Source organism: Pongo pygmaeus, chromosome 13, assembly GCF_028885625.2.
Source record: "Pongo pygmaeus isolate AG05252 chromosome 13, NHGRI_mPonPyg2-v2.0_pri, whole genome shotgun sequence".
NCBI classification, from domain to species: Eukaryota; Metazoa; Chordata; class Mammalia; order Primates; family Hominidae; genus Pongo; species Pongo pygmaeus.
The window spans coordinates 95,844,069-95,858,113 of record NC_072386.2 but is presented as its reverse complement, the minus strand read 5'-3'; the positions used below and the strand labels follow the sequence as shown (position 1 = coordinate 95,858,113).

The 14,045-nt window shown below is 44.1% G+C and overlaps 1 protein-coding gene across 6 annotated transcripts in view; it reads right to left on the bottom strand.

Moving 5' to 3' along the window:
• Window positions 1-12,873, bottom strand: part of FSD1L (fibronectin type III and SPRY domain containing 1 like) — a 97,722-nt gene extending 84,849 nt beyond the window's left edge. For 3 of the 6 annotated variants that reach the window (XM_054500371.2, XM_054500372.2, XM_054500374.2), the window contains exon 1: window positions 6,806-7,038. In XM_054500371.2, the coding sequence (XP_054356346.1) occupies window positions 6,806-6,820 (15 nt within the window). In that variant the 5' untranslated portion in view covers window positions 6,821-7,038. Of the gene's footprint in view, window positions 1-6,805; window positions 7,039-12,802 lie in introns of those variants that run through there. The other 3 variants (XM_054500369.2, XM_054500370.2, XM_054500368.2) reach the window with 2 other exon arrangements.
• Between the last annotated feature and the right edge of the window lie 1,172 nt (window positions 12,874-14,045).

The window sequence follows — 14,045 nt, the reverse complement described above, 5'->3', positions numbered from 1 at the left end:
TTAGATGTGATGCAAGAAGGTGAAAAAAAGAGAACTGGGAAATTCAGGAATCTAATCATAATATACCTAAATGATGGAAGGCTACACCCTCTCTAACAGTGAAACAGTTGAGAACACTACCTGTACACAGATGTAACTGAGACAGCCTACAATCAATTCTGATTGTCTAGCTTACCAGCTGAGAAAAAGTCTAAATGCTAGTAAAAGAACTGGCTGGGGAATGCTGCCTTTGTGCCCTGAACCCAGTTTAAGATATCACAGCATATGAGGAGGTAATCTCCCATCTAGGATTTGAGGGAAATAAAGCACACCAGAGGATAAAGAAGCCTTAACCATGTTCAGTGGCCTTTGAACTGGCTGTTTTACCCAGTAAAGTGAAAGAGGCTCATAGTCGGCCAAAGAAACCGGAGGTCCTACCATTTAATGAAAGAAGGTGGCATTGGAGTGGAGATGGGAGTATTAGTATAAACTAACAACCCTTCTCAAGGGCAACTTGACAATATGTATCAAATAAAATTTTTGAAGTAGATATACACTGACTCAGTAATTCCACTTCTAATTTATTGTAAGTGAATAATTAAGGGTGTAAGCAGAGACTTGGCTACAAGGATGCTTATCTGTGATATTTATAACATTAAAAGGTTGGGATCAACAAAAAGGTACAACAAAAGGGTACTGTAAAACATGCATACAAAAGAATTCTGTTGAATCATTAAAAGTATTGTAGAATGATTAATATGGAAAAATATCCATAATTTATTATGTGAAATGCAAATTACAGAGCAGCATATATAGCATCATACCATAATTTTAGAAAAGTTTTTATATGCATATCAAAAAACTAGATGGTGACATAAATGTTGAAGAGGTTATCTCTGGGTGGCAGAATTGAGTGGTTTTTATTTTATTTTCATTTTATTTATATTCTTATTTTCCTACAATAAACTTGTATTACCTATATTTATAATGCAATAGAAATGCAAAAGCTGGCTATGTTAATACTTTTTTAATAAATTAGTTCAAAATTCAATTAATAGCAATCAATAAGCATCAATAACTGAAATCAGATTCTATCAGAACCTTGTGGCTGGGAAGAAGTGCCAACAAAGAGTGGAAAACATATTTTTAAAAGTCTGGAGATAAAATCCACCAACTTTAAAATATTTTCCACCCTAAGAGTAGAATATCTAGCACTACAGCAAACATTCAATATGTGTTTACTGTATGAATAATCCTGCTTACATTCAGCCAAGCATTGAAAACAAGTACTATGTTAAAATTTTTTTAAAATAAGGTCTGCTTCACTATGTTTCTAATTTTTAAAAACTGCCAAGTTCAATTGAAAAATGAATGTATCTGTATTATATATAGTGGTCATAAGTATGTCAATATGGTGTTCATTTCTACTTTCTTGCTCACAGTTCTACCATAGATAGCTAAGACATTCCCTCAAAAGAGTTGAAAAAAGGGGAAAGATACGTACAGACAGACATGCACACACACGTGCACACACACACACACAAAATAAAAATAGTGATTTTAGGCCGGGCGCAGTGTCTCCTGCCTGTAATCCCAGCACTTTGGGAGGATCATCTGAGGTCAGGCAGTTCAAGACCACCCTGGCCAACATGGCAAAACCCCATCTCCACTAAAAATTTAAAAAATTAGCTGGGTGTGGTAGCAGGCGCCTATAATCCCAGCTACGAGGGAGGCTGAGACACAAGAATCTCTTGAACCCAGGAAGCAGAGGTTGCAGTAAACCGAGATTGTACCGCTGTACTCTAGCCTGGGTGACAGAGCAAGACTCTGTCTCAAAAAAAATAAAAATTAAAATTAAAATAGTGATTTTTATTTGGGGCAACGAGACCAAATTCCAGGTTTTTACCTAAATCATGTTCTTTATCATCTATCAACTATTTTCACTACACTTAACTAGTTTCTTAACAAAAAAAAAAAAAAACTTTAGGTCAGACATGATGGCTCATACCTATAATCCCAGCACTTTAGGAGGCCAAGGCGGGCCAACCATTTGAGCCCAAGAGTTCAAGACTAGCCTGGACAACATGGCAAAACCCTGTCTCTACAAAAAACACAAAAATTAGCCAGGCATATGGTGGCATGCACCTGTAGTCCCAGCTGCTCAGGAGGCTGAGCTGGGAGGATAGCTTGAGCACAGAAAGCAGAGGTTGCCGTGGTGAGCCATCAGCCTGAGCAAGACAGCAAGACTCTGAGGAAGAAAAGAAAAGAAAAAGAGAGGAGAGGAGAGAGGAGGACAGGAGAGGAGGAAAGAAGGAGAGGAGGAAAGAAGGGAAGGAAGGAGGGAAGGAAGGAAGGAAGGAAGGAGGGAAGGAAGGAAGGCAGGCAGGAAGGCAGGCAGGCAGGCAGGCGAGCGAGCGCCCATAGGAGGGAGGGAGGGAGGGAACCCTGCTTTATAGGGGCTTATCCCTGTTACATTTTAAGTTTCAATTACTTTAATCATACCACCATTGAAATGCAAAGAATTCAGGCAAGAAGGGTGGTAATGAAAAAACTATGGGTTGTAAAGAAAAACTTAGCTTGAATCCAGACTACTATTTGTTAGCTGTGTGACTGTGAACAAGACACTTAACCTCTCTGGGCTTCATTTTCCCTAACAGTGCAACAGGAATAAGAACTGTTGTGACAGTCCGACACAATACTGGATGCAGAACAATAGTCAAATTTCATTTCTCTTTCCTCAGGAAACAATTTTTTTTTAACTGAGGCGTAATTTTGGAACATGGAACAGTTGGTTGGTTATGGATGTGGTGGGGTTCTCGGAACTAGTATGGTACAATATGAAGGCAAAGAATAGCACATAGCTTGGAGCAGGAAACTGGGATAAGGAAGCCAAGTGTAGATATGCTGCTTGTTGCAGGTTGTCATGTTTAAAACTCCTCCTGCTCAGTTCAATCTCCCCAATCTAGTTTTGTCCAGTCAAGCCTCACCTGTCACTCACTACCCCTTTCCAAGTAGGAAGAATATGCAGGAAAAATAATGAGGAAAAGCAAACAAGTGACAATATATGCTCTTGGTGACTTCCTTCCTCTGGGCTCTCATCTCCCTTCCTCTCCACCCTTTCTTATTCCTACAGTAAGTACCTTTCTTAGAAAGAGTGATCCCTATGTATGTGAATAATCTGTACAAAAATTTAACTTAAACTATAAAATTCCAAGCTCCAAGATTCTAAAAAGTTACAAATGTCTTATTTGTTTCAATGTTTTCTTTGAACGTGCACATTTCATCCGGTAAAGAAACCTTTGGGATTTTATCTTAAAACCGTTTAAAGACATAATCAAAAGGTTTAAGTATCAAACAAAAGTCACCTATCCATAACACATCCTGTTCACAAAAGCATCCCAGAAACTCGATATAAACAAAATCCCTCTGTTTATTTCCAGGAGTTAATACTGTGGTTTTCTGTATACAACAGTATGCCTACATGCCCGGGGTTATTATGTTTTCTTCCTCTACTCAAACAGAGCATCTGCTGCTAACATTAACACTGAAGTCCAAGTTATTTTCACAGACAAAAAAGCAGCTGGTCAAGCTAATCCATTTGTTGACTAGCCACCATGAAGCTTCTGTAAGACCGTCTAGTTAAGTTAACCTCTACTGTCAGACTGCATGAGTCAGAACTTCCAATCCTCTTTCTATTAGAATGTAACAACTCTTCTCTGGCACTACCATGTGAATCGTTTCTTACAGATATAATAGCAGAAAATATGCTTTAAAAGTAAAAATGTCGGGCCGGGCGCGGTGGCTCACGCCTGTAATCCCAGCACTTTGGGAGGCCGAGGCGGGCAGATCACGGGGTCAGAAGATAGAGACCATCCTAGCTAACAAGAAGAAACTCCGTCTCTACTAAAAATACAAACAATTAGCCGGGCGTGGTGGCGGACGCCTGTAGTCCCAGCTACTCGGGAGGCTGAGGCAGGAGAATGGCGTGAACCTGGGAGGTGGAGCTTGCAGTGAGCCGAGATCGCGCCACTGCACTCCAGCTTGGGCCACAGAGCGAGACTTCGTCTCAAAAAAAAAAAAAAGGAAAAATGTTTACACTTAATTTTAAAAGGAGAAAGTTACTTTGAAGTTAGGATTATTAAATTAATAACAGTAGCTAACAGTATTTTTGTATGCTAGGCACTGTTAAGTGGGTTTTAAAAATGAACGCAAGACCAGGCACGGTGGCTCAAGCCTGTAATCGCAGCGCTTTGTGAGGCCAAGGCTGGCGGATCACCTGAGTGAGGTTAGGAGTTTGACACCAGCTGGCCATCATGGTAAAATCCCGTCTCTACTAAAAATACAAAAATTAGCCAGGTGTGGTGGCGGGCGCCTGCAATCCCAGCTACTCAGGAGGCTGAGGCAGGAGAATCTCTTGAACCCAGGAGGCAGAAGTTGCAGTGAGCCAAGATTGCACCGTTGCACTCCAGCCTGGGCGACAAGAGCAAAACTCCGTCTCAAAAAAAAAAGAACACAATCCTCACAATAATCCTGTGACAGAATTACAATTATTGTTATCTCTATTTTACAGATGAAGAAATGGAGACACAGAGCAAACTGTCCCAGCTCATACAGCTTATAAATAGTGGAACTGGAGACCTGGCTCCAGAGCCACCCTCTTACTAATGTAAAGCCCAAATCCCAATGCCTAACAAACATTCAGGTATATATTCAGGCCTTCCTCACACTTTGCAGTACCTATTTTTCTTATACTCTACTGACTGAGGTACTACCCCTACTACTATTTTCAATGTACATTCCATAACAGAAAATAGTATCTAAAAATCATGTCTGGGGTGTACTACTGTCTTATTTAAAGAGAACAATATCCAGGTTAGATTTAAGCTTACTATTTGAGCTTGTGATTCAATATCCAGCTTACTATTTGAGGCTTGTGATTCTGCAGTAATTCACATGAGAAAAGGAAGCTCAGGTTCAGATCACTGAACTGGTTATGCACATTAATCCCGGACATTCTTTTTACAGCTATAAACCAAACGGTGTTTGTTTGTTTGTTTGTTTTTTCATTAGAAGGATTTGGTACCATCAATGAAATTCAACATATTTTCTAATATTGAGAAGCTTATTCTCAAAGATATCACAAATAAGATACATTACTACTACTAAGAAAGAGAAGCTAATTCTTTGCTACCTCTCAGGAAACTGCACGTGGTAACCTGTAGGTACCCTAACACATCATTCGAAATGAGAACAAATAGGTTCCAATCTTAGCCTTAGGGCTAGTAGCATGACCTTCCAGCAGTCACAACTCCATGTCTTGATTCCTCATTAAAGTGAGGAATAATGCATCCCTGATAAAGTATGATGATCAATATTAAAACACTTTTTTTTGTATTTTATGCGACACAGTATTTTAGTGCTCATACTTTGTAAATTTTAAAATACTGTGTTTTCAGCACAAACTATTTTATCAGATTTTTACTATGACACTATAAAATACTCTTACTTCTACTGCACAGATGAGGCAACAGATTAATCACAGTTAAGTGACTTGCTCCTTATCACAGAGCTAGTAAACAGCATCCTGGAACCCATGTCTCCGGACTTTGCTCCTTCACTTGACTTCTGCTAATGTCCATTCAAATATCATGACTTTTACTTTTATCTAATAAGCTGAGAGATCCTTTACATTTAAAAATGTAATTTTTAAAAAATGTCTTAAGAACAGTCATGCATTCCAAGGTGAGTTTCAAGACCAACACATACAATGAAATCCTATGCATATTTGTTAAATACTATCATAGTCAATGCTCAACACATCATTATTGTCTCATGCCCTCAGTGAAGTGATCCTCAAGGTGAATCTAGACAAAATTGTAGAAAACGTTGTTCTAAGTCTTTCCCGTGCTTTCTAATAATAGAAAAGAATAGTCTCTTAGATATGTCTTTGTTTTCCCTGCTACATTATTAATACTTCTTGTTTTTTCTTCCCTACCCTGTACTATATTTCAATTACGTTATAGTCTAACAAAGAGAACAGGGTGGTTATTTTCATATGGAGATTATGACTGAATAACTCACTTCTAACTGTATTCAAGACATTGGCTTTGTTCTCCAAATATTTCTGAATCGAACCTTTACGATTATATAACCTTTCCACAACTGTTCGGAAAGTATAAAACATTCCACAACGACCCCTAAGTAACTGTGCCCAGCAACACCAACTGGTCAGAGAGTGGGACGGCTGCCGTAACAAATGAAGTCTTTTCCCTCCATTCAACGAACACTAAGATCTACTTAGGAAAAGTCATGGGAAGGGGAGCGGGTGGGCGGTACAAAGGAGATTCGGTCCCTGACCTAAAGAGCGTAGTGCTGAGACGAGACTTGGTCGAGGAAAAAGCCCCAGCTTTCGGCGTCAGCAGGGAGACACCAAACAAGGCTGTGCCTCGGTTTCCTCATCTGCTGAGGAGTGATACACCCCCACCAGCACGCTCTCAGGCTGCTGGCATGAAAACCGGCCTAAAGCGTTGCAGAGTGGCTGATTTTAAAAGGGGGATGGCTCCCTGTTTCTCCTCAAGAGTCAGGGCCCCGGACAGCGCGCAGGGCAGAGGCCAGCCCGAGTCACCAGGCGCGGTCCCCGCATCCGTGTGGGCGCCTCTTCGCTCCCGCCCAGAGAGCGGCCGGGCGGTCTTGCCCTCCGCAGCAGCAGCCCGGACGCCCGGCCAGGCCCACCCCGCGCACCCACAGCCCACGGGCCCAGGCGCCCCGCCCACCCTGTGCCGGCCCGGCTTGTCTCGGTAGCCCCGGGCTCCCCTCCCCCGCTTACTTTCTGGGAGTCCATGGCGAGTGGCTAAGCCCACTAGGCTCGAACCCGAGACGACGAACCGTGGGAGGACGCTCAGCGAGATCGCACACCCCAAGACCGCTACTCACTCCACTGCCCCAGTCCGCACCGGCACCGCCCGGCCCCACCCGTCCGCGCCCAGCCCGCGCGCGCCGTCGTCGCGCCGCGGTTGCCAGGGTGAAAGGGCGGCCCGCAGAAGGGAGGGGCTGAGGAGCTCCCCGCGCCTGCGCGCAGCGGCCGACTGCACCCGGAAAGTGGCCGTGGAGGGTGGGGAGCGCCGCCCGTCCGTCTACCGCTAGTGCTTCTGCAGCCTGCACTCCCTTCCCCCATCCTTTTTCCTCCAGCGATAGCGGTCTCTGCGGCCGTGAAATAGGCCACTGGGCATCCAGCAGCCGGCCGGTGGGGAGGGCCCGGGAAGGAAAGAGTATCTGGTGCTGGAGACGGATTAGCCCACCCTCCACCCAGCGCGCATCTGAAGCCCCTCCCCACACTATCCTTAGAGGGGCAGCCAGGCTTGAGCGGACCCAGCGGTCCAAAGGGAGGAAAAGGGCTGGAGTAGAGATGTAGCGAAAACGTGGGAAAAGGCCTTTAGGGGATGTGGTGGAAACGTGGGAGGGGGGATATAGGGATGAGAGTGGCGGAAACGTGGGAGGTGGGGATATAGGGATGAGAGTGGCGGAAACGTGGGTATGGGATTAATATGAGCTTTCGGGCCTGGCACAGTTTTCCCGGGGACCCACCCATCCTCCCCGGCACCTCGCTACCTGTATGATTTTGAGCAAGTCACTCTCCCTGAGCCTGTTTCATCTGTAAAATTAGAGAAATAATGCGGACTTTGCAGAGGATTGTGAGGATGAAATAACGTATGGTACATAATTAGTACTGAATAAATTACAGTCATTCTTCTTCTCTCTTTTTTTTTTTTTTTGGAGTTGGAGTCTCAGTCTGTCACCGAGGCTGGAGTGCAGTGGTGCCATCTTGGCCTTCTGCAACCTCTGCCTCCCGGGTTCCAGGAATTCTCTTGCCTCAGCCTACTGAGTAGCTGGGATCACAGGCGCCCCCACCACACCTGGCTATTTTTTTGTACTTTTAGTAGAGACTGGTTCTAGACTTGTTGCCTAGGATGGTCTCGAACTCCTAAGCTCAGGCAGTCCGCCCACCTCAGCCTCCCAAATTGCTAGGATTACAGGTGTGGGTTACAGGGCGTGTGCCAGGCCCATTACAGTCATTCTTAGTGGGGAGTTAGAACCTGCTCGGTGTGGCCTGAGGCGTCAGTGAAGATTTTAGAAAGCTTGGAATTTAGTAGGCTTGAGAAAGTTCTTCCTCAAGCAGACAGGCCTCATCTTCCATTTGGATGACTCTGGAGAGGCTCACAAAAGTTCAGCTGGACAGTCATTTATGATGAGTGAATAAAAGGGAAATACATATTGAGTACCTATTCTGTACCAGTTCTACAAACAAAATTCAGTAGTGGGCAAGGCCCTGTTTGTCTCACAGAGCTTACAATCTAGTATAGGAGACCAACCAAAAAAAAAAAATATTAACGTGCTAGACGGTTATAGGTGCTAAAATTAAAAATTAGGCCAGGCATGGTGGCTCACATCTGTAATTCCAACACTTTGGGAGGCCCAATGAGTGGATCGCTTGAGTCCAGGAGTTCGAGACCAGCCTGGGCAACATGGCAAAACCCCATCTCTACAGAAATTTAAAAAAAAAAAATATTAGCCAGACGTGGTGCTGCAAGCCTGTAGCCAGAGCCAATCAGGAGGCTGAAGCAGGAGGATCACTTGAGTCCTGGAGGCGGAGGTTGCAGTGAGCCTAGATCACACCACTGCACTCCAGCCTGGGCAACAGAGTGAGACCCCAGCTCCTAAATAAATAAATAAGGCAAATGGATTCAGAGAATTGGGAGGGTTTAATTTTCCATAGAAATGTCAGGGAAGATCTCTCTTGGAAATGACCTGAGTATAAAGTGAGAAGATGAATTGTACAAGGATCTAGGGAAGAACGTTCTAGAAAGTAGGAACAACAAATACAAAGGCCTTGTGGAGGGAAGGAGCTCTGTGTTTGAGAAACAGCATTTATTCTACAATGTTGTCATTACATCTCCGCATGGATCCCCCTGATTTTACTGTGATTTTTTTTTTTTGAGGGCTGAATTTCTTTTACCCCATATCTGTATCCCCAGCTCAGAGTCTGCCACATAGTATGCACTTAATACATCCTTTTTTAACTGGACAGAGATGTACAAGAAATGAAATGAAAGTTACAAAAGGGAAAAGAAGAGCTTGGCTAAGGCTGGGTGGGTAGTGCTTAAAGAGCCAGGGTCCAGGGTGGGCCTATGTGTGCCAGCTGAAAGGAGTAGTGGCATGCAGTCCTTCAAAGAGATGCCCATCTCTTAGTACCAAGGGAAGAGAGCCTCTTATTCAACCTTTCCCAACTCTGTGAGGAACAACAAGTGCAGCCAGGCGCCCAGCCATTAGCCCACTGCTGCACCACGAAGGTCGTTCCTCCACACTGTGTACTGCAGTTGAGTCAGTTTCCCATGAGGGAGAAATGCAGCCTGGGGATTGGAGAACATCTAAAGTCTAATCACCAGACTGCGTGCTTCCTGGCTCTGCCCCTGCTTACCACTATGGGACCCACGACTAAGCGGAGGAAACAGGGCTTGGCGACGTCCTCACTTCTCTTGCTGCAAGGACTTAACCTCATTACTGTCAGAGGGCAATTCCTAGGCACTTTATGACTGACAGGCACCACCAGAGAAAGAAGAAAGAGGCTTTTGGGGACAGTGAGTTGCAGCTGAAATGTGATCACCAGACTCTGTCACAGTCCCACACCCCAGGAGCTTACTCCTGGCTCCTTGCCTCCAGCTTCCCAAGTTCTTTCCCTGTAGCCCAGCCAGCAGACTGCAGCTTTTGACAACATCTCTACCCCATTTGGCTTCTGCCCTCACCCGATCTCTGTCTCTGGCCAGTCTGGCTCTCCTGCCCAGCTCATCCTGGGTCTTTTGCTTCCCCTCGTTCCCATCTGGGAACAGCTAGTTCCTTCTGACTGTGACTTCTGTCTTCCCCAGTTTGTACAAGTTCTCCCATCACACCACTTACCGAGCTGGGCTCTAAGTCTCCCACCCAATCCCTCCCAGTACCTCTGGCCTATAGGCAAGTCCTTTGCCTTTTCTGTACTTATTTTTTCACAGCCAAATCCATTTAGAAATTTTCAAAAGTAGTTTTACAAATAAAATAAAGCATTTTTCTTAAATGTGATCCCTGGACCAGCTGAATCCACATCACCTCATAACTTCTATGAAGTACAAATTGTCCAGCCTTATCCCTGGACCTACTGAGTCAGGAACTCTTGGAGTAGAGTCCAAAAATCTGTGTTTTAACATTTCCTCTGGGTGATTCTGATGAACGCTAAGCTTGAGAGCCATTGAACTGAGAGAAAGCAAATTGTTTACAAAAAAAAAGGGGTCGGGGAGAGGACTACAGAGGCATAAAAATATCACTTCAAAACCTAGGTTTCTGATTCTTAAAAAGCCTATCTAGTCATAGACGTTTATCCTATTGAGGTCTCTGGGCCTCCAGGAACCTCTTTCTGAGGAAACCTCAAGTTAGGATAGCCTCATAGAGAGGCTGATGTAGAGAGTCTGGCAAAACTGTCTCTCCCAGAACCAGGTTCTGTATCCTCCCTGAGTGGTGCCAGGCATTGTCTGCAGCCCTGGGTTACCTCATATATTCTGAAACTCCCCCATCTCTTAGGAGAGAAATTTCCTTCCTTTCAGTGTTGCCAGCAGTCTATCCCTTTGGGAGTCAGTACAGGGCCATCAGCATGGAGTCAGCAGTCTGAATTTAAATCCAGATGCTGCTGCTTACCAGCAGCGTAGCCTTCGGTGAGTCACTTAACCTTGCTAAACCTCAATTTCCTCATCTGTAACATACCAATCAGAATAGTAGTAATTCCCTTTTAGGGTTGCTGTGAGGATTAAAGGGGATTATGTAGGTCAAATGCTGGCTAGTATTATTTAACAAGCAGTAGCTGTTACTAATCATTACTCTCTTACTTATCATGTCCTTCTGTTTTACCCTTGCACAGCTCTTTTTCCTTCTGGATCTTTGGGGCCTTAAAAGACCTATTCTCACCACAACTCCCCCTTTCCCTGTTATACCTGTTTTTTCTTGAGCATAATCACTAGTCAAATGCTGCCCTTTGTTGAAGCCCAAAATCTTTGCCCGTTGCTCCCTGCTACTATATCTGGCCTGAGTCTTAGCATTTGCCACCCAGCCTGGGAAGACTCCAAGCCCTCTCTAAGCCTCAGTTTCTTTAGCTCTGAAATAGGGATCATAAAAGTAGCACCTATAAGGGTTGTCGAGTGGTAAATGATATAATTCATATTAAATTTTGAGCACAGTGTCTGGCATGTAGTGAGCATTCGAAAAAATATTAGCTATTATCATCTATTCCCAACCATAGAAACCTAATTAATTCTGATTTTTTTTAACAGAGACATGGTCTTGCTGTGTTGGTCAGGGTGATTTTGAACTCCTGGCCTCAAGCAGTCCTCCCACCTTCGCCTCCCAAAGTGCTGGGAATACAGGCATGAGCCACCATGCCCGGTCTTGTTTTTCCTGCCCTTTTCTGAGTAAAAACCAAACTCACCCAAAATCCCTGCAACCCCTTGGAAGTCAGAGCAAAAATTTCTGATCCTGGGCACTCATTATAGACAGAGTCTCCCAGGAGGGTGATATGGTTTGGCTGTGTCCCCACCCAAATCTCATCTTGAACTGCAGCTCCCACAATTCCCATGTGTCATGGGAGGGACCTGGTGAGAGGTAATTGAATCATGGGGGCAGGTATTTTCTGTGTTGTTCTCATGATAGTGAATAAGCCTCATGAGATCTGATGGTTTTATGAAAGCAAGTTTCCCTGCACAAGCTCTCTTTCACCTGCTGCCAATGTAGGATGTGCCTTTCGCCTTCTGCCATGATTGTGGGGCCTCTGCAGCCACATGGAACTGTGAGTCCATTAAACTTCTTTTTCATTATAAATTACCCAGTCTCGAGTATGTCTTTATCAACGGCATGAGAACAGACTAATGCAGACGGAAAGAATGGTTCTGCCCTGATGTGGGCTGGTGCTCTCTACTTGAAGAGCTCTAAGCCAAGTGGTAAGCAGTCAGTGGACACAAACCTGACTAGTGAAGCCACGTGAGAAGAGACACAACTAAAACACCTGTTGTGAGTATTTAGCCTGAAAGGAAAAACTCAGAGTGGATATGATCATTGACTTCAAATTTCTGTAGGGCTATTGTATGGAAGATGAAGCTAACTTGTTCTCTAGCATCCCATAGGTATAATTAGACACAATTGGTGGAAGCTACAGGAAGACGGATTTCCATTCAACAAAATGTCCAACTTTCTAACAGAGCCATAGAGAGCTGGAATAGACTGTTTGGTAGTGAAACCCCATTAGTGCAGGTATGTAAGCAGCGGCTGGACATTTGCTTAGCAGAGCATTCATAGGGGGATTCAGGCACTGGAAGGGTACCTGGTAGAAATAACTTTTTTTTTTTTTTTTTGAGGCAGGCTCAGACTCTGTCACCCAGGCTGGAGTGCAATGGTGCAATCTTGGCTCACTGCAACCTCCGCCTCCCAGGCTCAAGCCATCTTCCCACCTCAGCCTGCCGAGTAGCTGGTACCACAGGCACATGCCACCATGCCCAGCTAATTTTTTTTTTTTTTTTTTTTATGTTTTGTAGAGATGGGTTTTCGCCATGTTGTCCAGGCTGGTCTTAAACTCCTGAGCTCAAGCAATCTGCCCACCTTGACCTCCCAAACTTCTGGGATTACAGGCGTGAGCCACCGTGCCCAGCAGAGATGACTTTTAACAACTTCCTGAACTGTAAGGTTATATCATTCTCTAAACTGGAGGGCAAAACCATTCATTTCCTTTCTGACTCAGTTTTGTAATTATACTCACGTTTGGAAGGCTCTCTGAATCTCCTCTCCCCACCCTCACTCCCATGTAGTCCATTGCAAGAAGCCCCACTCCTTCCTGGGAGAAGGCCTGGGAGGGATAGTTAATTAAACCCTAGCCATTATGATGTGATTGTGTCACAATACCTTCTCCATGTGTAATGGCCTACTTTATGCTGGCACTAGGGACACCGAAATGATTAAGGCCTAGAAGGCACAAGTGCTTTCAGTCTACCCTGCCATGGCTCTGGTCATGCCTCTGAACTCGTCATATTCAGAGAATGATCAAGGACAAAGCAAATTTATCTGCCTACCAATCTCCTCATTGTGAAAGCATGGTGGCCCCCAGCCAGGTTGCTCTAACACAGAGGAATAGACTCAGTGTTCCTAGGAAGAACACTGCACAGCAGCCCCTATCCCTCTGCATATACTCTGAAAATGTTAAGGGCTGCATTGAGACTGGGGAGATAAAGAGCCATCGCAAATTCACTGCACTTATATTTCATTGGCTAAGCACCCAGACTCTGGTGCCAGACTGTCTGAATTCAAATCCCAAGTTTTGCCAGTTGTGTCTTTGGGCAATTTCTTATCCTTTCTGTACCTCAATTTTCTCATTTCTAAAATAAGAGTATTAACAATATCCACTTGATAGGTTTGTTATGAAGATAAATGACTTAATGTATATAAGATGCTTAGAATAATGGCAGACATATAGAAAATACATAATATATGTGAGCTATCTATTAGCATTTTCTAAAACAAACTGTTCTTCTAAGCACAGCACCAGGAAATAGTAGTGTCTGTGAGCCCTTTGGTACTGCAATGCCATTGCTGCTGGTGAAGATGGTACTGTGTCAGCACTTCCGGGGAAAAAAAGCCTCTTGAAATCCATCCTTCATTATGAAGGTCAATCTGTACTTTTCCATAACAAAGAGTTTGAGGGAGAAAGGTGATAGGACTTATGCTAGAAGGGAAGGACTTAAGACAAGGAGATAGAAAGGGAAGATTGGATCCTTTCTAAGCCAAAGAAACAGCCTGAGCAACGATGGGCAACAATGGAAGAACAATCCCAAGAAATGGAGGTAGGGGATGAAATGAGTGGAAAGTGCAACCTTCGGTGCCCAAATATTGGGAAGCATTAGGAGGACTTTAGAACATACAGGAGATGAAATGTTCTACAGCCATGAAAAGTATTTTTAAGAAAAATACATAGTAGTGAGAGAGTTTATAATATTACAAATTTTTTA